This window comes from Melospiza georgiana, chromosome W (genome assembly GCF_028018845.1).
Source record: "Melospiza georgiana isolate bMelGeo1 chromosome W, bMelGeo1.pri, whole genome shotgun sequence".
In the NCBI taxonomy this organism is placed as follows: domain Eukaryota; kingdom Metazoa; phylum Chordata; class Aves; order Passeriformes; family Passerellidae; genus Melospiza; species Melospiza georgiana.
In genome coordinates this window covers 14,324,344-14,350,100 of record NC_080464.1, presented here as the reverse complement: position 1 = coordinate 14,350,100, position 25,757 = coordinate 14,324,344, and the positions used below count along the sequence as shown (strand labels likewise).

The following is a 25,757-nucleotide window of genomic DNA, read 5'->3' as shown; positions in this document are numbered from 1 at the left end:
TATCTTTTTAATACTAAAAATACTTCATTCTTTTTTGCGGTAATAAATCGCGTATATTCTTTTCTTCATCTGCAGGATTCGTCGAACAGTGAAGATTCTGTAGATGACTCTTCCAGTGAAGCCAAGAAGAAAAAACATAGAGAGTAAGATGTTTTTCATAAATTATATAATTTTTTGTTATGGCAACATAATGCTTATAATTAGCCAGTCTTAATTTCTCTGCACTTAAAATACAGTCTTGTGCTTCTCAATTTTGATTGACATTTTGAAACATTTTAAAATAAATACTCTGAAAGCAATATATATATATATATCTTAAAGGTCTTTTCCAACATAAATTATTCTATAATTTATGATATCACTATTCATTTCTGAGCAAGAGACTGTATTACCTACAGTATTATTGGAAAACATTCATCACCACTTTTTATTTTTAAAATAGTCTTGTTTGTGGCATATTTTTGAGCTGAAGGTCCTCTGAAAATTATTGAAGAAATAAAAAATTACTTAATTAGCTTGTCTCAGATAAAATTTGAATTGGAATCCCATAGTTAATTAAATGAGCCTTGCTTGGTCTTATCCTATGCAAGCTACTATAGCTCCAGAGCTCAGTCCCCAAGGGGACTGGGTGCCAGAAGCCAGCTCGCTCTCAGAACAAGGCTGTGGGACAGCCCTAGCAAGCAGGGAATATTCAGCTCTTAGTGATTAGGCAGCTCTTATGATTTCAGCTTTGCTTGCTAGGTAGCTTTTTCCCTTGACCTAAGGTTCCAGCAGACGGTAGAGAGAGGAGAAGCAGAAGACGCTGGCTGTTCCACGTGTATGGCTTTATTGGAGGGGTTCCGTGAAGGGTCTCAGCTCTTCTTCTTCCGAGTTAGTAGGGGTACAGTATGCTACTTTTATACCCTTGGCCCGAATCCAATCCTGACCAATGGCAAAGGTGTTAGAGTGACCATAAGTGACCAATAGTAGGGTTAACATAATATTGCCTTACATGGCTATAGGGATAAGGTATAAGGCGGATGTCCCTGGAGACAGGAAACTTCTTTGCCGCTGTGTCAGCATTCTATTCTCCAAGGGGCCCTGGCTAAACCTAAGGGGTTTACTACAACTCCACTTTCTGTTTTTACAAAAAATGCAGTCGCGATAGTTCTTTTGAAACAGTGAACAAGACACAAGAACATAGCTGACACAATGACAATTACAAGGAGAATCAGCAACAATCCCTTAACTAAAGATGCAATCCATCCTGTTAGTCCCCATTGCCCGAAAAGTTCATTGACCCAATCTGGGATTCTTTCTACTTTCAAGTCCTTCACGAGATCTTTCAGTTTCTGGATGTTCGCATGGATGGACTCCGAACGCGAAGAGAGGTTGAAGCAGCACATTCCCTCGAAGTCCTCACATCCATGTCCGTGGGCAAGCAGCAGGAAGTCGATTGCTGCTCGGTTTTGGAGTGAAGCTTGTCTTGTGGTTTCTTCTTCCTTTAAGAGATCACTCAAGGCTGCTGATGTGGCGTTAGCTTGTTTACTGAGCCAGCACCCAAGGTGATTGATTTCACCGAGGGCTTTAGCTACAGCTACCCAGGGTAAAAACAGAGAGACAGCAATCTTTTTTGTTCTGTTCCAATCGTATAATCTCGGATCACAATTTTCATCAAATTCAGTGCAGGACCTTTTTTGCCAATTTGATTTGCTTTCTTTTTTCCAATTATGTAACAGGGTGATGTTTGGAGTAAGGGTAGAAAGTTTTCCCAGAGTACAGGGACCTCCCTGGAGTTGGGAGGGGATCCCTGCCCATACTCTGTCACCACAGATGAGAAACTATTCCCTTGGGTAATACTTTGGGATGGAGAGAGGACACAGAAATTACACGAGCAGTGTAATTGCACCAATCATGAGGGTTATAGGCTTTGTTCACTGGTGATATGTCTTTTCGATATGTGTTTTTGTGTTGGTCAATTTCTGGCCGATTGTTTTTTGGACGCCTAAAGTAAAATTTGACACAATATGTGGCCTTGGAGGATCCCAATTGATCCCATTCTTGGGGTTCCTCTCGAGCATCTGGCAGAATTTTTGTCCACTCGTCCCAAGTATCAGCCCCATTGGGTCTCTTACCTGTGGTGTGGAGAACCTCGGAGTTCTGGACAGGCCAATCGTGTGCTGCAAAGGGAATTCCTACTAGTCATGTAGAAAGTGGATTATCAATGCTTCCCATGGACAAGCACATGTTGTCTTGTTTTAATGTTTTTGCTACCGTTACCCAAACATTAAGACTGGGCTGAGGGTTAATCCAGCCGAAGGCATGTGGTACGGTGTAGAGCATCCAGGCAGTGGTGAGGACAGCACCGATGGAGATATTTTTCATCTTTGGGCAGGATTAGGGCTTTTGATAGGGAATATAAGCACAATTTGTTAATCTTTATGATGAGAGAGAGAGATTTCTGCCTTGTTCTTTTCTGTGTTCCCCTCCTCCCCCCCTTTTTCTTTTAATTTCTAAGCTACACTATGGGAGGAGGAGTGGGTAGAAGGTTAAGGGGTTTTAAGGTTAGGAAGAGGGAATAATATGTTTTGTTACATTACACAACACAGTGTAATAACACATACTTCAGAGAACACTTTTGTGTTAAGACTATCTGTGGCCTGTTACAGCAGACTGTTATTTAACTTTCTGTTTTGCCTGCTGCCTTGTAATGGGGCGGTCTGTTCTTGTGTTTGTGAGTGTTCGGCAACGTCTTCGTCTCCAGGCTGAGCTGGTTTGGTTTTGAGGTGGTCTTTTGTTTGCCTCGGGAGAATTCTTGTCCTCGTCTGCAGTAGTGTCCGCTGTGCCTAAGTATGGTTTTACGTATTTTCCTGGGTACCACCTTGGACCTGATTGTAGTAGCACGCACGCATAACCTCTACCCCAAGTAATCAACTGATGAGGCCCTGAAACTTGGTGTGTTTCAGGGTCCTTCACGAGCACGGGTGGTTTTTCTGTGAGCTTTGCTTGTGTGGTATTCGCAAAGTGGCGAAGTATTGGTGGGTCAGGCTCTGATGCTGTGCAGTTCAGGAAGTTGATGACATAGAGAGCCTTGCAAAGTCTCCACTAGAGATGTGATTTTCGTGTCTCTGTTCTGTTGATCGAGGACTCTTTTGAGGGTTTGATGTGTCCTTTCCACGATGGATTGTCCTGTGAGGTTTACAGGTATGCCCGTCTTGTGTGCTATGTCCCATTCATTGAAGAACTCCTTCAACTTGTGGGAGGTATAGGCTGGTCCATTATCTGTTTTAATCTCCTTTGGTACACCCAGGGTGGCAAAAGCGAGGAGGAAATGTTTTATTGTGTGCATGGTCTTTTCTCCTGCATGTGATGATGCAAATACTGCTCCTGAGAACGTGTCGACCGAAACATGCACGTACTTTGACCTTCCAAAAGGTGCAAAGTGAGTTACATCTGTCTGCCACAGCTGACAGCTATTCAGACCTTGGGGATTGACTCCCGTACCCATTGACGGTATCTGGTAGTTTTGACAGTTCGGACAGGTAGCCATGATAGCTTTTGCCTGATCCTTTGAGAGCTTAAACATTCTCATAAGGGCAGGTACATTTTGATGAAAGAACGCGTGTGACAGCTTTGCCTGAGCAAAGATGTTAGGAACATTAGCAGTTTCTGCTGCCATTGCTAATGCATCTGCTTTCCTGTTGCCTTCTGCAATAAAACCTGGGAGGCCCGTGTGAGACCTCACATGCATTATGTGATAAGGTTGCTTTCTGTGAGATATCAGTTGTATTAGCTTAGAGAGCAGTTGGTATAGCTTTGGGTTAGAGACCTCTTTGAGAAGAGCATGTTCTGCTCTCATAGCTATTCCAGCAACGTAAGCTGAATCTGTGACCAAATTGAAAGGCTCGTTTTTAAATTTTTCAAAGGCTCTGACAACAGCTGCTAATTCTGCAATCTGTGGCAATCCTTCTACTGTTTTTACGTCAGATTGCCATTCTTGTGTTTGGGGGTCTCTCCAAGTAATCACCGACTTGTGGGATGACCCTGAGCCATCTGTAAATAGGGTTAGAGCCTTGAGAGGTTTTCTACTTTGGATTCGTTTTGGAATCAAATGGAAAGTTTCATTCTGGTTGAAAAGCTTGTGTTCTGGGATGTCTGATGAAGTTTGACCCGTATAACTGTCCACAGCAAACTGTAGACTCGCATTGGTCTTGATCAAATCCTCAAAGACTTTAAGGGTATTGGCAAATATATGCATTCAAAATCACAACCTGAAAGAGAGCAAAGGCGAATCCTAGCCTTTTTTATTAAGTGTGCTATAATCTCCTGGTAGGTGGTAAGTGTCTTTGTAGGTTGGCTACTTGTAAAAACCCATTCCAGTATCAACAAAGGATCTTGCAGCTTAGGGTCCCATTGGAAGATCAGTCCATGGAATCTGGGTGCTTTTCCCAGGATGATGAACTCGAAAGGCAGACTTGGGTCGTAGCAATGGGCTTTGCGTGAAGACAGGGCTTCCTGGACTTTGACGATGGCACCTCTGGCTTCCTCTGTGAGGGTGCAGGGAGAGTCCAGTTCCTTGGGTCCACAAAGCAGATTGAACAAGGGAGCAAGGTCCTCTGATGTAATTCCTAGCAGTGGACGCACCCAGTTGATGGATCCGTACAGGCTATGTAAGTCCCTGAGGGTTTTTGGGTTGTCGTCGATGGCGATCTGCTGAGGTAGGATGGTTCTTTCCCGGATCTGGACTCCAAGGTATGTCCATGGCTCAGTGTACTGGATTTTATCCTCACGAATTTCCATTCCTGCCTTTTCAATGGCTTCAATAGTCTTTTTGACCGTTTTGTCCAAGTAAGCTTTGTCTGAAGCACACACCAGAATGTCATCCATATAGTGATAGATGATGGCGTCTGGGAATGATTTCCGAATGGGAGACAGGATGTGAGACACGTACCACTGGCAGATAGTTGGTGAATTTTTCAATCCCCGAGGAAGAAAATGCCAATATCTTTTGAGCGGAGCTTCCTTGTTAATAGAGGGAACGGAGAAAGCAAACCGTGGAGCATCCTCGGGATGCAGTGGTATGCTGAAGAAACAGTCCTTAACGTCTATGATAGCAAGTGTCCAGTCTCTAGGCAACATCGATGGGGAGGGCAGGCCAGGCTGAAGAGGGCCCATGTCCTCGATGACTTAGTTGATTCTGCGAAGGTCGTGGAGAAGCCTCCACTTGTTTGTACCTGGCTTTGGTAGAACGAAGACTGGAGAGTTCCAAGGGCTGTCGGACTCCACTATGTGGCCTTTTTTGAGCTGTTCTTCCACGAGGGCATTTAGGGCGCGCAGCTTGGCTTTCTTTAGGGGCCACTGCTCAGTCCAGATTGGCTTGTGGCTTTTCCAGGTGAGACGGGGTATTTCTGGCAGCGCGCTCAACTCAGTGGCCCCAGTCAGAAATCCTGAATGGGAATACGTAGGGAAGCACCCCACTGGGATAAAATGTCTCTGCCCCAAAGGGTGATGGGGGCCCTTACCACGAATGGACGGATGGTTGCCAGCTTGCCTTCTGGCCTTTCAACCAGGATGTTGTTCTTGCTCCTCATGGATACTGTAGTTCCACCAATCCCGGAAATCATGCCTACAACAGGTTGTAGATCCCAGTGTGCTGGCCAATCTGAACGGGCGATGATGGTCACATCTGCACCGGTGTCCAGCATCCCTGGCAGGTGGGTCTTCTCTCCTTTGCAGGAGAGGCTGCAGTCGATGGTAGGCTTGGATGGTCCCATGACTTGAGCCCACATAGCTGTAGGGTTGAGAGGAATCTGTTCCCTGTGATTCTTTGGGAGTAAAAATGCCTGAGCTATTGGAGTTCCCTTAGAAAGAAAAAATGGTAAGTCTATGCAGTATACCTGCACGAGGATCTCTTGTCCCGGCTGCACTGTCAGCACTTCTGGAACAACGGAGATCTCCTTTAAAGTATTAAGCGAGTCACCTGTAATTAAAATGTCTGAAGGACTCCCTTTAGGTCCATATTTTCCTGTGGGAACACGGTGAACATTCTTATCATTAAAGTCAATGGACAAAGCAGTTACCAGTTGCCGGTGGGTACCCCTCTGGGTTGTCCCGTGAGTTGGGGCTTCTCCTTTGGGTCTGGAGCAGCCTGGGTTTGTGCGTGATTGGGTCTGGGTGGCCTTTGATTTGTATTCTGCGCCCGAAGGTCGAATGGGCGCCTCAAGGAGTTTAAAGGATGCGGCTGATAGCGTTGCTGATGTTGGGGTCTTTGATAATAATTCCGATGATATCGGGGGGGTGATCTCTCTGGGCAGTCCTTTATATAATGTCCTAGCTCTCCACAGTGATAGCATTTAGCTTGTTCCTTAGAGGTTATGACTGCATATGCACCCGAAACTCCTTCAGCAATACCCTTAGCAACTGCTTGGGCCACTGTATTTTCAGTGGACATGTGACATGTACAGCATTCTAGCATTTGCTCTATAGTAGGGTCTGAATCCATGGGTAAAGACCTCAAAATGGCCTTACATTTCTCATTTGAGTTGCTGAAAGCAAGCTTGCATAAGAGTTCCTTTCTTGCCTCTGCATTCTCTATTTGTTTCTCCAAAGCATCTCTAAGTCTGTCCACAAATTTTATAAAGCTTTCTTCAATGCCTTGTTTTATAGTAGAAAAATGCATTGTTGGCATTGACTCATCCTGCATAAGAAGCAAGGAGGTTTTTGCTGTGATTGCTGCATCCTGCAGCACTTCTTTATTCAGTGTTTCCATTTGTACTGCTGGCTTTTGAAAGTCTCCTTCACCGGCCAACTGTTCTACTGTAAAGTTGGTCTTACTAGCATCAGCAGTATATGAATCTGATAACGTTTTAAGTGTTTCTTCCAATGCCTATCCCATAACAAATATTCTGCCGGTGACAGAAGGCATTGTGAAATATTTTTTACATCGTGAGGAAGCAAGACATGTGCAGACAACATGGCTTCTAGGAAATTTCTAAAGATATGTGAACTACGTCCATGTTCCTTGGCTATATTTCTCAATTGCACTAGTTCCTTATTAAAAATTGGTTTCCATGTCTTGATATTAGATTCCCCAACATTCCTTCCTTGCTTATATTCGACCGGAAAGGCTGTGATTTTCTGTGCTAGGTCTCAGTTCCCAGACTTCGTAGCTTCTATCTTAATAAGAGCCCATGGGTCTATATTAATTGCATCAAAATCAGATTCATCAGAAGAACTCTCATCGTCTGAGGAATGATGTGAGGGATATGCTACCTGTGAATTCCTTTTTTTTCGTTTAGAAGCACTTTTCAAGGTTTTCAGTGACTGGCCAGAAGTTGGCACTATAGGATGAGGGGTAGCAGCACAGCAGGGACCGGATTGGGTGGGGGGGGTGATGCCACAGGTGGTCTCTGATCCGTTCGGGTGGCAGGAGGGTTGGGTCAGGAGTTGGAGGGACGCGTGGGGGCAGGGGGGGTGGGCGGGCTGGGGATGCACGCCTGGGGGGTTTGGGGGTGCGCAAACACTGCTGTTGGTTTGGGGTACTGCACATGTGTGCGGCTCAGTGCAGGGGGATAGGATGTGGGCATGGCTCAGGAAAGCGGCGGGAGGGGCCGGGAGGGTCGGGGCGGTCTCGGGAGGGGTGGGAGCGGGGGCGGTGATGGCGGGGAGGGCGGTCGCAGGGGCGGGGGGTAGCAGCACGGGATTGGGGGGGGTGGCAGCGATAATGGGGCCGGGGAACGCGGCGGGGGCAGCAGCGGGAGCGGGGGATACCGCGACAGAGCAAACGGGGGCGGGGAACGGCGGCGCGGGGGTGGGGGGGACCGGAATCGCAGCGACGGGAGGGGGCAACGGCAGCACGGGAGCGGGGGGAGGGAGGAGGGGGTAGAGCGGCGCAGGGGGAGGGGTGGTCGCAGCGGAGGGTACGGTGGCAGGGGCAGGGAACGAGGCCCCCGGGGCCGGATGCGGGAAGGAAGCGGGGCCGGGGGGGTGGGGGGCTGCAGGAAACGGGGAGTTGGGCAGCGAGGGTCCCGCGAGGGGGGGGAATGTGGGGGGAGGGCTGCTTGGCTTTTGCCTGCGAGGTGGTATCTGCAGGAGGCACTGCAGCGCCCAGTGACTGTGTGGCATGCAAGCCACATACCTCTGTTATCTTATCAGCGCAATTAGCATATGAAGAGGAAAAATCTGTTAGTTTAGAACTTTTCTCAGAATTAAATTTTTCAATAGTTTTAGTTATTATATGAAATAAAGGTAAGAAGTTAGTAACAGAAAAGTCCTGTTTTGTTTGAGACATATAAATGGTGTTTCCAACCGTATCCCAAAAAGAATTTTCAGTAATTGTGGTCTTATCTGTTTCAGGAAATTGTAGCACAATCCAAGTTACAAATTTTTTAACAGTCTTTTTTGACAGACTACCTTTAGAAAAAGAGAAATTGTTAACAGATAAGGTTTCTACAATGGTTAAATATAACTCTCTCTCAAGTGTGGTTAGTCTTAGGGTGCTTAAACAAGTACCCATGATTTTCAAGCCCTTTCCACAGAAAAATGAGAAAAAAACCAAAAAAAACCAAAAAAGGTTTTTTAGAGCATCCAAAGGTATGCGCGCAATCTTAAGTAATACTTATGTCCTTTGGGGTCAGGGCTCTGTGGAAGGGGGTCTGCTCCTCAATTCTCCTTAGACTTTATCTCGTCCAGATGTATTGTTGAGGGTCGAATTGAGCCTTCCGCAGAGAGGATTTTCTAAAACGAGAAGTCCTTTCGCAGAAGGAGAGGCTTCCCCAACAGGCAATAACAGGAGGCCCCAAAAGGCTCCGATGCTCCGGTGACACTTTGCTCCTGGGGGCCAGGGTCCGACGACACGTTGGGCAGCCACTTAAATGAGCTTTGCTTGGTCTTATCCTATGCAAGCTACTATAGCTCCAGAGCTCAGTCCCCAAGGGGACTGGGTGCCAGAAGCCAGCTCGCTCTCAGAACAAGGCTGCGGGACAGCCCTAGCAAGCAGGGAATATTCAGCTCTTAGTGATTAGGCAGCTCTTATGATTTCAGCTTTGCTTGCTAGGTAGCTTTTTCCCTTGACCTAAGGTTCCAGCAGACGGTAGAGAGGAGAAGCAGAAGACGCTGGCTGTTCCACGTGTATGGCTTTATTGGAGGGGTTCCGTGAAGGGTCTCAGCTCTTCTTCTTCCGAGTTAGTAGGGGTACAGTATGCTACTTTTATACCCTTGGCCCGAATCCAATCCTGACCAATGGCAAAGGTGTTAGAGTGACCATAAGTGACCAATAGTAGGGTTAACATAATATTGCCTTACATGGCTATAGGGATAAGGTATAAGGCGGATGTCCCTGGAGACAGGAAACTTCTTTGCCGCTGTGTCAGCATTCTATTCTCCAAGGGGCCCTGGCTAAACTGAGGGGTTTACTACAGTTAATGCCAAATTTTTCAATGCTTTAGAGGCAACCTTCCCCCCCAATTATTACAGGTTTGACAGTAATAAACCATCTTGGCTAGTCAATAAATCCAAGTTGAAATTGAGCTGGTTTTAAGCTGTAAATGAAATAGTTTGTGAAAAAGATTATACCTTCTCATTGGTAGTGACCTCTTGGGTGTGGGAGGGGTGGTTTTGGTTTTTTTTTTGTTTGTAATTTTGTGAGTTTTGTTTGGTTGTTGTTGTGTTGTTTTGTATTTTTTAAATTAACATTGAATAGAAATTTAATTGTTTTCTCATTCCTCTTCTCCAGTTAAATTAATCATCTCAGTATTCAGGGTTGTCAATATAATATCTTCAAGAAGGGGGGGGCAAAAAGAAGCTGTTATGCCAAATAGTGCTTTTTGAGTGAATTGTCATTCTGTCTTTTGTTACTTAAGAATGTGATTAAACCTAATAACATAATCTGTTACAGGAAAGATAGTTTAGAAACTAGTAACCAAATAACCCCTTCTATCCAGTGCTTCAATTTTGATTTATACCTATTTTGAAACAAGTATGTTTGCAGCTGTTATCTGACATGCAGAGCTGATTTCTATATATAAATTTAGTACAGGCTCCAAGCCATACAGAGTGTGGTGTTCTATATGTTGTCTATATCTCCAAATAAATACAAGTTGTGTATTTGCATAGTGGTGGGAAAGTTGATTGGTTTGGGGTGGGGCTTTTTCTGTTTTTATTGGAGGGAGAGGTTGTTGTTTGGGTGTTTTTTAATTTGCATCCTACAGAAAAAAATCTTTTGAGGAGACAGATGATTCTGTAGCATTTCCAAGACACACAGATGTATTGATCACAATGAAAATGTAATTTGAGGACCACTTCATATTTAATTGAAAGAAGTGTCAAAGCCCTGATTCTTAGGTTTCTTCATCTGAAATGGAATGTAAAGGTCTTTGAGTAATATTTCACTTTTGAAGGACATTAGTACTATTTGATCATCTTGGTCAAAGACCCCCTAAGACTGGTATTAGATAGTAGTATAAAGATTTAGCAACCTTTCAAAAATGCATACCAGATTTTTCTTCCACTCACACCCAAGCAATTAAGATTAAATTTCTCTGTACAAACAGAGTCTGAGTTAAGATACTGTTGATCAGTGGGTACATCTTTCCTCTTGCAAAGTAGAATATCTCAGCTAAGCAGGAGAACAGAGATACAACCACTGGGAGTCACAAGTGGCTTGCTCATAATATCTTGCATGAGTGTTAAATACTGAGTTGGAAGCTCAGTTGGGGCTTTTGGGAGCCAGTGCCTCTGATTGCCATGGTTAAAGTCTTTCTGTGTGTTTCTCAGTCTGATTCTCTATTATTTTTTGCTCCTGTGCTGAAGTTGCTATTTATTCATGAGGCACAGGGGATATAGCTATTAGAGACTTTTGGATTCTGCAAAATATAATGTTATGGTTTTTATGACGATCATAGGTAAGTTCCAGTAAATATGTATCTTTCCAACTAAAGTTATTAAGGATGTCGGGTTTATTCATGTCAAAATAACTCATTTATTAAAGCTGTATTTTGTACAGAAATCCATATTTTTGGTGTATTTTGTTCTTTACATCTGTCTCTTGATAACAGAATTCAATTCCTTTTGAAGCCACTTGGTATTTTTACCTGATATCCATCCATTATAATTTTCTGTCATTCCAGCTGAAATGACTATTATAACATTTTTATTTCTGTAAAGAACGTTGAAATTAAAGCAACGAGCCTGTGGTGAATGCTTGATTTTAAAAACAAAACAAACCCCCCTGAAAACTAATGCGAGTTACTATTTTGTTTCTCAATATGTATAGTGAAGACTGGCAAATGTCTAGGTCAGAGTCAGTATCAGGAACTAGTTCTGATTCTGAAACAGAGGAAGATAAAGAGAAAAGCAGTTGTGAAGACAGTGAATCTGACTATGAGCCAGAAAACAAAGTCAAAAGCCGGAAACCTCCAAGCAGGTAAGAAGGTCTTGCATTTTAGCTACTCTGGTACTATTTCTAATTTGTAATCAAGTACTGTACTACTATACAGGCAAATGAAAACATTAATATTTATTACAGAACTTGAAGACCTTTTTTAATCTACAAAAGATGTTATCATACCAGTGGTTTGTGTTGAATACCTCTTTCCTGTCTGCTCCAACTGAAATTGGTCTAACTGAATAGTCATGAAAAACACGTATTCAGAAACAAATATAGAAGGCTTATAGTTGTCCATGTTGAAACTCCACTGTTGTGTTGTGTCTTATTGCCTTCAAGAATTGAGCCAAAAAGTGGCAAAAAGATTGCAGGACAGAAAAAGAGGCAGCTTGATTCGTCAGACAATGATGACTATGACAAGAGAGGATCTCGTCGCCAGGCAACAGTCAATGTTAGCTACAAAGAAGCTGAAGAAACCAAGACAGATTCTGATGACTTGTTGGAAGTTTGTGGAGAAGATGTCCCACAGCCTGAAGAAGATGAATTTGAAACTATAGAGAAGTTTATGGATAGTCGAATTGGCCGAAAAGGAGGTAATTTTGTTATCAGTGTTCTTAAGATGCTGCTCTGCATTGTGGTGCAATGTCAACAGCAATTATTCTCAGCTGTAGGTAACCTGTGATGTTTGTAAAGACGTTTTAAAGTACCAGAAAGTAATCCTATTTTGTTTTTCATACTCATAAGGATGTTTCTTTTGTAAGCCTTATAAAATTAAACATAGCAGAACTTAAGTAACTAGAGAAGTGGTCACAGAACTAAGCCTGACAGAGCTCAAGAAGTGTTTGGACAATACTCTCAGGCACATGGTGTGACTCTTTGGGATGAGCCGGGAGTTGGACTCGATGATCTTTGTGGGTCCCTTCCAACTCAGCATATTCTGTGGTTCTGTGAAAGAGAAAAAATGAAGTGGAATATTGCTTAAATGCATAGCATACTGTTACATCACTATTTGTACAGTTTATTGATATTTGATAGGTATAAACTCTATACAAGAGAGTGAAGAGAAAATGGAATGAATACAAGAGCTAACCAGTAGCCTGAATGATGAAGGATGAGGTTAGGAAGGCTGAACCATTGAGATTGTGATTTCAGTTATTTATTTTTAAATAGTCCCAATACAGTGCAATGGATGGTGGAATATAAAATTTCAGTGGTATGCTTGCATGTGCATTTCTAGAACTAATTTTATGGATGATGGTAAGGGTTTCATTTTTCCAGCATCTGATGAGATGCAGTGTCCTGCTTGTGTGTTGCTTCTTTTTTTTCCAGTGTATTCTTACTCTAGCCCTTTACTCTAATGCACAGTGTCATCACTGTGTTAAAAGCCTTTTGGACTAAACTTCTTCTATTTTACATGCCTTTTACTATTGCAATGCTCTGTTTCTATATCTGCTCCCTGCATCTGGTTGGGTCCACTTCTTTATTTGGCTCTCCTTGCAGAAATGGGCCTGTTTCTTTCTGCTAGTGTGCTTCAGCTGTAATACCAACTGTATTTAATTAAAAATTACCCCACATAAGATTCTTAAGATTGGGAGGAGGAAAGTAGTAAAACGAGTTTAGGGAGAAATAGTTCAAGAGCAGCCCATCCCAAAGAGCATGAAGTCAGGCAAAATTGCCAGTAGGCTTGCAGAGATAAACAAGGAGCTCTTGGCAAAACTCAAAAACAAAGAGGAGGTATAGGGAAGGTGGAATGCAGAGACACAATCCAAGCATGCAGAGACACAGTTAGGAAAGCCAAAGTCCACTTGGAATTGAATGTAGCAAGGATTGTCAAGGACAGCAACAAAGGCCTCTCTATAGGTGACAAAAGGAAGACTAAGGAAAATATAGGCATACTACTGAATGACAAGATAACACAGGACACGGAAAAGGCTGAGGTACTGAATACTTCATTCATCTCAGTCTTTACTATCAAGACCAGTCTTCAGGAATCCCTGGTCCCCGATATCGGGGAGGGAAAGCTGGAGCAAAGAATATGTACCCTTGGTGGAAGATGATCAGGCCAGGGAATACTTAGGCAAACTGCACATACATAAGTCAGTGGGCCCTGATGGAATGTACCCATGAGTACTGAGGGAGCTGGCAGATGTCACTGCAAGGACACTCTCAATAATTTTTGATCATGGCAACTGGGAGAAGTGCCTGAGGACTGGAGGAAAGCAAGTGTCATAGAATCATAGAATGGTTTGGGTTGGAAAAGACCTTCAAAGTTCATCTACTCCCATCCCCCTGCAATGAGCAGGAACATCTTCAACTAGATCAGATTGCTCAGAGCTCTGTTCAACCTGACCTTAAATGTTTCCAGGGATGAGGCATCTACCACCTCTTTGGGCAACCCGTGCCAGTGTTTCACCACCCTTGTCATAAAAATTTTTTTCCTTATATCTAGTCTAAATCTCCCTTCATTTAGTTCAAAACCATTACCCCTTGTCCTATGGCAACAGGCCCTATGCAACTAAGCTCCACACAGCTGCTCACTCATTTTCCCCTGTGGGATGCGGGAGACTATCAGAAAAAATAAAAAGGTGAGAAAATTCATGGTTTGAGATAAAGGCAGTTTAATAGGGAAAGCAAATACTGCACACATAAGCAAAGCTAAACAAGCAATTCATTCACTACTTTCCATTGGCAGGCAGGTGTTCAGCCATAGCCAGGAAAGCAGGGGCCCATCATGCATAATGATTACTTGGGAAAACAAACCATCTCTCCCAACTTCTTGTGCACCCACAGCCTACTCCCTGGTGAGGTGGTATGAGAAGCAGCAAAGGCCTTGACTCTGTGTAAGCCCTGCTCAGCAATAACTAAAACATCCCTGATATATCAACACTGTTTCTATCATAAATTCAAAACATAGCCCCATACTGACTACTATAAAGAAAATTATTTCTATCCCAGCCAAAAGCAGAATGCCCTACTAAAAAGGTTGTCCCTATCTTCTTTTTTATAAGTCCTCTTTAAGTATTGAAAGACCACAATAAGGTGGAGTCTTATCCATGCTGAACAACCCCAACTCTCTCAGCCTGTCGTCATAGGAGAGGTGCTCCAGCCCTCTGATCATTTTCATTACTCTCTTCTGGACATGCTCCAACAGGTCCGTGTATTTCTTGTTCTGAGGACTCCAGAACTGGATGCAGTACTGCAGGTGGGGTATCACCAGTGTGGAGTAGAGGGGCAGAATCACCTCCCTCAAGCTGTTGGCCACACTTCTTTTGATGCAGCCCAGGATATGGTTGGGTTTTTGGGTTCTGATAGCACATTGCTGGCTCATGTCCAGCCTTTTATCTACCAGTACTCTCAAGTCCTTCTCCACAGGGCTGCTCTCAATCCCTTCATCCCCCAGCCTGTATTGATACTAGGGATTGCCTCAACCCAGGTGCCAGACCTTGCACTTGGCTTTGTTGAACCTCATGAGGTTCACATGGGCCCACTTCTTGAGCTTGTCCAGGTCCCTCTGGATGGCATCCAATCCTTCAGGTGTGTCAACAGCACCACTCAGCTTGGTGTTGCCTGCAAACTTGCTGAGGGTGCACTCAATCACTTCATCTATGTCATTGATGAAGATATTTAATAACCATTGGTCCCAAACTCATCACTGATCTCCATCCGGACATGGAGCCAATTCCTTATCCATGAAATAGTCCACCAATTTAGAGAAGGATGTTGTGGGGGACCATGTCTAAGGCTTTACAGAAGTCCAGATAAGTGACATCTGTAGCCCTTCCCTTGTCCACTGGTGGAGTCACTTCATCATAGAAGGCCACTAGGTTGGTCAGGCAGGACTTGCCCTTTGTGAAGCCATGCTGGTTGTCCCAAATCACGTCCCTGTCCTCTATGTGCCTTAGCATAGCTTCTAGGAGGATCTGTTCCATGATCTTCCAGGGCACAGAGGTGAGGCTGACAGGTTGTTAGTTTCCAGGGTCCTCCTTTCTACCCTTTTTAAAGATGGGTGCAATGTTTCCCTTTTTCCAGTTACCTGGGACTTCACCTGTCTGCCATGATTTTTTGAATATTGTGGAGAGTGGCTTGGCAACTACATCAGCCAATTCCCTCAGGACTCTGGGGTACATCTCATCAGGTCCCAAAAACTTATGTTCAGATTCCTCAGGTGGTCTCGAACCTGATCTTCACTTGCAGTAGGACAGACTTTGCCTCCTCAGTTCCTGCATTGACTGAGGAAAAAAAGTTGTTGAGTACCTTATCCTTCTACTCATCTGTTGTTACCAGTTTGCATGTTGGAGTTGTCCAGAGAGGTGGTGGAGTTTCCCTCCTTGGAGATATTTAGAAGCTATCTGGACATGGTCTTGGGCAACTGGTTCTAGGTGACCTTGTTTGAGCATAGAGGTTGGACCAATGACCTCCAGAAGTCCCATCCAATCTCAACCACTCTTTGATTCTGTAAATTTTATTTATGGCATCCATAGTAATAATTGAATAGTAGGCTATTGAAGTCTCAAGGCTGATTAAGCACAATTCTCAATATCTGTTACATTCTTAGAGATGAGAAGGACATAGCAAAGATGACAGCAAGCATTGTTAGTGGAGCATTCTCTCAGGATCATTAGAAAGACTAGGAATGCTAAGAAAATTCTGATGAGACTATAGGTTAGGGACAGTATTTTTTGGTTACTTTTTTTGAATCTTGTTGGTATACTTGTGCATGTGTTAATATAGCTGCATCATAATTCTTCAAATAAGAAGACTGACATAAACATTGTAGATATAATTAATCAAGTTGCATCTTCATATAAGAGCATCACAATTTGCTTTCTGCAGTGTGTTTTTTTACTGGTTAATTTATGGCAGTGCATCAAGCCTTATGGTGTGGTTTCTTTATTAGCCACTGGTGCTGCAACCACCATCTATGCAGTTGAGGCAGATGGTGACCCAAATACTGGGTTTGAAAAATCAAAGGAGCCAGGAGAAATACAGTATCTTATTAAATGGAAAGGCTGGTCACACATCCATAATACATGGGAAACTGAGGAAACACTGAAGCAACAAAATGTTAAAGGAATGAAGAAACTGGACAACTACAAAAAAAAGGATCAGGAAACAAAACGCTGGTGAGTATTTTTATAACAATTTCCATGTTGCATATTTTTGTAACAATATAGATGGCTTTAAGTGCCTGTACAAGAGGAAGACAAAAGCTCTAAATTTGAAGCTTTCCTAACATCTTACGATCCTGTAAGATTCTGTGCACACCAACTTTACTTGAGCACGTGACAATACTCACACATCTTGTAAAATCAGGGCTTTAAGGAAGCAGCTTCTGCACCTAGATTTTAATATGTGTGTTATAAATGATGTTTTAACAAGATGAGTGGTGGGTTTTCTGGTTTTGTTCTAAATTTTAACTTTTACTTATTTTGTCATTGTATTTTGATCAGAGTTCTTTGGGAATTGCTGCAGAGATTTAAAAAAATCAGAAATGACTAAAGCACTCAAAACATTACAGCATTTCGTTTTCTTGACTCAAACTTCTGTCAAAGCCTCAGAACCAAGAAACTTAAAAATTCCTTACATTTTGGTGCTATGTTGTGGTATTCCAGTTTGTTAGTATGTGTAATATAATCTATGAACAGTGGTGGAATTTTTAGTGACTCATAAGATAGATTCTTAATAGTGAGCCATCTGTGTTCTTCTGTGAAAATGCCATGTGAAGTGCATTAACTGTATTGAGAACAGATATTGTAAATAATCTGCATGACTAGTATAAGATGTAGCTGATAGTAATTTCTCTTTATAAGCTTCCTCAGTCATCAGTGATAACGTACCTAGACCAGATGCAACACTTTTATAGCAGGAATTCCAGAGTTGTAGCTTTTCCAAAGTTCTCTAAGCAGCATTCCTGTGGTGCTTACATTCAGAGCTTTAAAATTGCCAGATTTTCTTAATTTTAGAACTGCACAAAATAGTAAGTGCTGCAAATGAATTCCCGTTTCAGGCTGAAAAATGCTTCTCCAGAAGATGTGGAATATTATAACTGCCAGCAGGAACTTACAGATGATCTACATAAACAGTATCAAATAGTGGAGAGGATAATTGGTACGTGACAAACTTCCAGATGGAAAACAGTCTTGCGAATATTACAAGTTTATTGCTTGCATGTTGAATTTATAGTTAAGAAATTTAGGTTGTTAATATCCCTAGCAGCTTAAGGCAAAACCAAATCTTTGATGAAAAGTTTTGTCTTATCACCTAAAATGAGTGCTTTCTTAAAATACAGAAAGAAAATACTGATCTAGTATCTCTAATGCATTTCTACAGCTCATTCAAATCAGAAATCAGCAGCTGGTTATCCAGACTACTATTGCAAATGGCAAGGTCTGCCTTACTCAGAATGTAGCTGGGAAGACGGTGCTCTCATTGCCAAAAAATTTCAGACATGTATTGATGAGTATTTTAGCAGAAACCAATCCAAGACTACTCCATTTAAGGACTGCAAGGTGAGTGTGTAATTTCAATGGATTTATACAATTGCAATAATTTTTTAAAACCTGATCTATTTCATGCATTCAATAATGCATATTATAAAATCTTTTTGAATGCTGTCCATAACAGTGATAGCTATATTTATATATGTAGGAAGTATTACTATTAAGAATAGACTTTGGTGTCCGTGCCCATGGCAGGGCGGTTGGAACTAAATGTTCTTTAAGGTCCCTTCCAACCCAACCCATTCTATGTTTCTATATTTGCTCCTACTTATTTTTTTGTCATTCAAAGATGAAATTGTTTATTACTTTAATTTGTTTTTAAAGTAACCTTTGTGAATGAGTTCTTGTCATTTCTGTTGTGGAATTCAGATCAGCAAACTAATTTTAGCTTGCAAATTGGTGGATATTGTTATATGGCTTAGATGTTTGTCATGAATAAAGACTAGACTTGGTGACCAAACAGAATCATACAGCCTCTTTGTTTCTATAAGAAGATATATTGGTAACTTCACTTAGTAGTAAGACTGATGCTCAATTTGCTTTTGACAGATTCTAAAACAGAGGCCGAGGTTTGTTGCACTAAAGAAGCAACCATCTTATATTGGAGGACATGACAGTTTAGAGTTAAGAGATTATCAGTTAAATGGACTGAACTGGCTTGCCCACTCATGGTGCAAGTAAGTAGTCTTAAATTAGTCTTGCTGGCTTTAACTTGAAAGCATTTATAAATTTTGTTTGTTTGTTTGTTTGTTTTTAGAGGGAATAGTTGTATTCTTGCAGATGAAATGGGTCTGGGTAAAACAATACAAACAATTTCTTTTCTGAACTACCTGTTTCACGAACATCAACTGTATGGGCCTTTCTTGCTAGTCGTGCCACTTTCTACCTTGACATCTTGGCAAAGAGAGATTCAAACTTGGGCTCCTCAGATGAATGCTGTTGTTTACTTAGGAGATATAACTAGCAGAAATATGGTGAGTATTTCTTTGTATCATTGGAAATATTAGTGGTAAATAAGACTCACTTCATGTTCCTGTCTTATGCTAATCTCCAATATTTTGATTTGGAATGAGCAAATAATTATTTGAAACATTGCATATGGTTAAAATGCAAATTAAAAGTATAAATTTTGATCTGATCTGAATGAATATTAAAAATTTCATTCTTGTTTAATAATAAAAAGGATTAAAAATGCAACCTTGCATTTGAAAATAAATTGTCTTTTGTCATGGAATTATTTGGGTGCATAAAATAAATATTTAAGCCAAACAGACATAATTTTAATTTGTTTCCTGGAATGAAGACTATAAGGAACCTTATCCATTACAGTTTGCAAACCAAAAAAAAAAAAAAACAACCAACAAAAAACCCAAAACACACAAAGAAATCCACAAAAAACCCTAAACACACAAAGAAATCCATAAAAAAACCCAATCAAACAAAAGCTAACAAACACTCCACCACCACTGTTTAATAACTTTAAGAAAAAAAGCTTCACTTGTTATGTTCCTTGATCATGATCAGATTCTTGTGTCACTTAACATCTATATTGCTATAGTACCTGAAGTCATCCTGATCAAAAAGACCATTTTTCTACAGCTTATAGTTTGCTTGATTCTTCTTCTAGATAAGAACTCATGAATGGATGCATCCACAGACCAAGCGATTAAAATTTAATATACTTTTAACAACTTATGAAATTTTGCTGAAGGATAAGGTAATGACCCTTACTTCTTCAGGGAGATACAAATAATTTGTACAATGTAAAATTCCTTTAGAGTTGGCACATATTTAGGTTCTGGGCTGTTAAATGGATGGGGGAGTATGATGGCTTTACTCTTGGAATTATGAACGTTGTTTTCTTTAAGCACTTTTAGATTTTATGTATGTGTGGTTAGACTTTCTGCCCCCTCCATTAACCCACATATCAAGTGGGTAAAACTTTTTTTTTTCAGTTTGCTTGTGCTTCACATTGCTACCAAAATCTGTAAAAAAAAAAACTTCCATAACACCAATGCAGCATGAAGAAGCAGACATTCTTTATTTGGCTGAATGCATGAGGGGATATCTCCTCTGAAATACATGCTTAGTACAGGAAGCTTCCTGTTTATATACTATATTTTACATACATATTCATAGGTTTTCCCAGAAAAAACACATATGATAATAATTTCCCTGAAGTCATTAACATATGTTCCCGCTCCTTTATGCATGTGTTCTGTTCTGGGGCTCTCTGTCATACCTGACCGCCTGGTGAACTAGTAAAAGTTGGCACGACTGGGCTGGTTGCTTTCCAGCTCTTCTTCCTACAGAATAAGCATTGTGTGGTTCCATAGGCCAAGTTTTTTGAAGAATAAGGATTGTATTAACCCACCAGCTGCAAGCAATTCTTCATCTGGCAAAAACATTGCTGTAGTAATTTCTTTGCATCTCAAAATCTTTACTTTCCTGTTAGTCATCCAGGAACTGAAAAAACAAACCAGTCCATAGCTCCAAGCACCTGTGATTCACAACTCTGAAATTTCATGGGTTTTATTTTGTATTTGTGTGTGCAGTATTACATATATTTATATTACTACTCTCTTCCTGATGGTAGCATATAAAATTATTGTAAATCCTAATAGCATATGATAATTATAATAAAAAATTCTGCTTGCTGACTTTCTATTTAATTTGTTTGTACATGCTGAAAAGAAGAGAGTCAATAGTGGATTTATGCTGGGATTTTTTTGTCAGTTGAAAATGTAAAGATCAGCTTTTTGTCTTCTTCCTTACCCTAAGTATAAACTTGGTTTATACTTTCTTTTTAATGTTGGGATGCCTGCATAGCTTTTTGAATCTAGCAAACATAAAACCTCTACTTAATATCAAAAACATATAGGTGTCCCTTTCTATTAAAATAAAAGGAGTGATGGTGTATATATAACCTCATGTAAAATGTCAGACATTGCATAATATATTAACTTGTATAATGTCTTTCCCTCTCCCCAATTTCTTGAAGTCATTCCTTGGTGGTCTGAATTGGGTATTTATAGGAGTTGATGAAGCTCATCGTTTAAAAAATGATGACTCCCTTCTGTACAAGACTTTAATAGACTTTAAGTCTAATCATCGTCTTCTCATTACTGGAACCCCTCTGCAAAACTCCCTTAAAGAGCTTTGGTCTTTGCTGCACTTCATCATGCCAGAAAAGTAAGGAATGTGATGGGGGGGGGGGGGGGGTATTGTAGTGATTGGAGAATCAATAAAGAATTGCATTGTGAAATAGCTTTAATATTTTTTTATAAAATAGATGCACATATTTTTCATGCTGCTCTGGATAAATTGTTTTGGTAGCAGCTGTCACTTTTTCTTTTTTGGCAGTTCAGGAAAAGGATGGATTGATGTATGGCTGAAAACCTTGAAAACATGCTTCATCCTTATTTAAAAGAAAAATCATATGGATTTGCTGTAGGGAAATAGAATGGAGCTGAGGATGTCATCTTTTCTGTGTTAGCACCATGAATGAAAACCTCAATGCCCAATATCCAGTAATTTATTCAGGCACATGGTGTGATTCTTGGGGTAGTCCTGTGCAAGGCCAGGAGTTAGACTTTGATTATCTTTGTGGGTCTCTTTCAACTCAGGACATTCCATGATTCTATGCTTCAGGCAGCCAATTTCCCCTTAGGATTTGCATATAATAGGTTGACATTATTCTATACTAACCTCTGTTTATATTTGGAATAAATAAGAGCACATCTTCCATTCAAATATCTTGTAAATACAAAGCATTGTCGCTTCAATTAATTTCGATGCTATGCATTGCATTGACTTCTTCAGAACCTTACAAACAAAGCCACTAAGTTTGTTGTCTGGCACCTATTCTTCATTTGATCACAAAGTGCATTCTCTTAGTCTGTTAGCACATACCAGAGGATCATCACATTTCAGCTAGTCCATACAAGCTGCAAAAGGTATGTGGTCTACTCTCTTGCACTTCCTCCAGCTATACAACTAATTTTCATGCTACTCTTGAGAAATATAATTGAATTTCTATATCCTTCTACCTGTGTTTCCATGCAGAAAAGTAAAATGTTGTGTTTTCACTGAAGAAATTAAAATTCAGGACTTTGTTTTGAATTTTCATTCTGCAAAAGATTGTTAATTTCCATTCTCCTATTTGCTGACAAAATATTTGGAATTTCTTGTGAGATGCAAATTCAGAAACTTATTAAATAAAACAGAGGAGAGTAGTGAAGAAGTCTATTTGTGTTTGTGCACATGGTATATTAATGGTCTTTGTGTGTCTGTGTTCATGGTATGTCATTATTTTACCTTTATTCTTTCTATGTTGAAGGTTTTCTTCCTGGGAAGATTTTGAAGAGGAGCATGGCAAAGGGAGAGAGTTCGGTTATGCAAGTCTTCACAAAGAACTTGAACCATTTTTACTCAGAAGAGTTAAAAAAGATGTAGAAAAGTCTTTGCCTGCTAAGGTTGAACAAATTTTGAGGATGGAAATGAGTGCATTGCAGAAGCAATATTACAAGTAAGTAATGACACTTTTTAATTCCTGCTTTTTTAATGACATCTCTATATAAAAATTACTGAAGTGTAATAATTTTCATAATGCAGTTTTAACAGATATTTTGAGAGCTTACATCTTTCATATTTCCACAAATTTTTAGAAATTACTTCCATTGTGCACATTCTGTATCATAGGTGGATTTTAACCAGGAATTATAAAGCCCTGAGTAAAGGTTCAAAAGGAAGTACCTCGGGCTTTTTGAACATTATGATGGAACTCAAGAAGTGCTGTAACCATTGCTACCTCATTAAACCACCAGATGATAATGAATTCTATAATAAGCAGGAAGCCTTACAGGTAATACCTTTAAAAAAAAAAAAAGTTAAGTGATTTTATATCTCTAATATGCATGCAATGATTGTATAGTGTTCTGTCAATTCATTTGTTCTTATTAAATTATGTCAAGAAAGACCGAGTTCTCTATCAAATGTGCATCCTGGGTTTTACAGGTAAGTGAATTGATTACCTTTCTGTTTGTTTCTTAAATGGAACTAAATAATTGAGAGATCAATACTAAATAGAATATCCTTGACTTGAATTATGATCAAAATAAAAAGGAAATAGTTTGAAATAGTCTGCATTTTCAGACTAAATAAACTGAAGACCTATTTTAAACCCAGAATAAAATAAAACAGTTAAATAAACAGATAAATTTAAGATAAATGCAAATGTATGTGACTGGCAGTGGTACACCAACAATCCATGTGATAGCAGAAAATAATCTGCTGAATCTCTTTAAGCTTAGTCTACTTGTTTTGTTGTTATAAATGAAAGCAGTTATAGCATCACTACCAAGGATGGTCTGTGATTATGTTGTGGGTTTATAGTTTGGGTTTTTTTGTAAAGGTTAACTAATCTTTATACTAAAACTGTTGAGAACCACAGCAACAAATAAAAGGACTGTTATAATTGATGCAGTTTATAACACCATAAATGTTTTGAAAGATCAGGTTTTTTTTCTGTAAACTTTGAAGTTTATAATGTAAAAACTTTCCCAAAACTACTTGATTGAAATCACAAGTTGTCACTGCACAAGCTATTTTATATTATAAAATGCTTTTCAAAGCTAAAGGATGTTTGCAACTTGGCATACTCTAACTACTCAAATTTATAATTGATCTCATCAGACATGTTCAGCCATTATTGCTAGTAATTGCCTACTTGTAGCAATGATTTCCTTGGCTCATCTGATTAAACTTTGTTAGCTCTAATTATGAATGATACATCCTTCTCATTTCTGGCATAAAGAATAAAAGCACCTAACTCCCAATTTTTTATTTCCCAAAATTCTATCCTGAGCCTCTTCAGCTAGAGGCCTAATGATTTCATCATTAAATTCAGCATGCCACCTGAGTTTCTGTTCTAATTGTTTCAACTGGAGCTGAGAAGGTTGAACATCATAACCCAGCTAAAGCATGTTGACTTCTATTAACAGGATTCCTCTCACTTTTATCTTGTCAGAAAAGCTTGACTCATTAGGCATTGTTTAAAAATACTTAGAGGATCAAGTAGCAATGCTTAGGTCTGTTCAAAAGACAGAAGGTGAGGAGCAAGTAGTGCTAAGGTAGTCAGGTAATCTTGTTGTTTATTTGGTGGAAGAGAATTTGAGTCTGCACTGTAACTGCTCTAACTCATAGCACAGTATATTTGCCTAACGTTTTAATGAAATGTTAAGGTGCTGTTTTATGAGCCAGAGCTGAGAAATGCTTTTATTTGAAAAACATGCTAGTGGGTACCCCTGTTGATTTCAGTTAGAGCACTTAAAGCTTTTATAATGAGTTTTTACAAGATCAGGACTGACTAAATGCTTATACAACTTTCATGTTCAGTTAATGAATGTCTAACCATCTGCAGTGAATGTTAGTGTTGAGGTGAACTTACTTTGCAATACATGCTTTCTTGTCTTGTAGCATTTAATACGTAGCAGTGGCAAACTAATCCTTCTTGACAAGCTACTGATTCGCCTACGAGAACGTGGCAACAGAGTACTGATTTTCTCTCAGATGGTGAGGATGCTAGACATCTTAGCAGAGTATTTGAAGTATCGTCAGTTTCCCTTTCAGGTAAGAATTTTGCTGGTAGTAGTCAAGAAGCCTTGATTTTTACCATTTTATCTTTTTAAAAGTGTCCTTTTTGTAGAAAGATTTATGAAAGTTTAATTTTTCTGTACAGTAAAAGACTAGTAATTCCTATATGCCTAATAGTATTTTGAAATTAAACTGATTAATTGGAAGTGTTGCATTATTCTTATATCCCCCCACCCAATTCGTTTGGCAATTAAGAATTCAAGTTGCTCTGAATAGACTATAGTAGGAGTTCCTTTTTAACTGTATCATTCAATCTCTTTAGAGACTTGATGGATCAATAAAAGGGGAATTGAGGAAACAAGCCTTGGATCATTTTAATGCAGAAGGCTCAGAGGTATGGTATAAGTGGGTGGTTGTTGTTTTTTTAATCTACTCAGCTTTTTTTTCTTCTAGGAAGTATAACAAATGTTGCACAAAAACTGAAGATAGTATAAAGTGAGGGATGTATTAGGTTGAAATTCCATTGCTGTTGCAGAGACTGTAAGGTTTACAACCCATGCAACAAAAAAAAACAAGAAAAAATCCCTAAATTCAACCAACCAAAAAACCCAAAAAAAGCTTTGAAAAGCTAAAAGGAGGTTCAATAGGAAACACAAAATTTATGAAAATGGTGTTTATAACTAATATAACTACATAGTTTTATTTTTAGATTTTTGTCAGTGCTCTTTAGCAAAGTAATTTTAAGTGCTGTTTAGAAACTGAAGAATTTAATTTGTTGTGTAGGACTTAATCCTTCAATTTTTATCGGAGCACTGAACTTTAACACAAGTTTTTGACATCAAATACCTACTTAAGCAATGGGCAGAATTAAGTTGTATATATCCTTGCATAAAGAAAAAATATCTTGGATAGCTTTAAATATGGCTTCTGTTATCTTCATTTGTTGCCTCTTATATTCTTGCCATGGAAGAAACTGAAGAGCTGATTTCTAACCATTGTTTGTGTACCACTTAAGATTCCTGGTTTATTTTTAGGTTTCCTATTATGGAAGCCATTCCATACCTTTGATAATCTTAGATCTTTTGTCCTATACTGACAGGGTTTTTCAGTAATAGAAGCATAGCATTTGTCAGTTGCTGCTGAACTTATGTTTCTGTTATGGTTGAGGAGGAAGGACTTCATAACATAAACTTCAGATATTTTTTAAATACAGAAGTTAGTTCTGTTTTAAATTTCTAGTGCAGACATACTTGCCTTTTTCTGGAATCCTTGTAGTTGTACTATACAGTTTGTAAGATGAA

General features: G+C 40.0%; 1 protein-coding gene across 1 annotated transcript in view; it reads left to right on the top strand.

The window, feature by feature from the left end:
* LOC131095424 (chromodomain-helicase-DNA-binding protein 1-like) overlaps window positions 1-25,757 on the top strand; it is a 55,379-nt gene that overhangs the window by 4,892 nt on the left and 24,730 nt on the right. Inside the window, exons 4-17 of the mRNA XM_058043123.1 lie at window positions 76-143; window positions 11,252-11,401; window positions 11,702-11,955; window positions 16,260-16,485; window positions 17,370-17,470; window positions 17,693-17,871; window positions 18,412-18,539; window positions 18,620-18,836; window positions 19,490-19,579; window positions 20,864-21,054; window positions 22,202-22,390; window positions 22,564-22,726; window positions 24,340-24,492; window positions 24,779-24,850. Coding sequence (XP_057899106.1) covers window positions 76-143; window positions 11,252-11,401; window positions 11,702-11,955; window positions 16,260-16,485; window positions 17,370-17,470; window positions 17,693-17,871; window positions 18,412-18,539; window positions 18,620-18,836; window positions 19,490-19,579; window positions 20,864-21,054; window positions 22,202-22,390; window positions 22,564-22,726; window positions 24,340-24,492; window positions 24,779-24,850 — 2,181 coding nt within the window. The remainder of the gene's footprint in view (window positions 1-75; window positions 144-11,251; window positions 11,402-11,701; window positions 11,956-16,259; window positions 16,486-17,369; window positions 17,471-17,692; window positions 17,872-18,411; window positions 18,540-18,619; window positions 18,837-19,489; window positions 19,580-20,863; window positions 21,055-22,201; window positions 22,391-22,563; window positions 22,727-24,339; window positions 24,493-24,778; window positions 24,851-25,757) is intronic.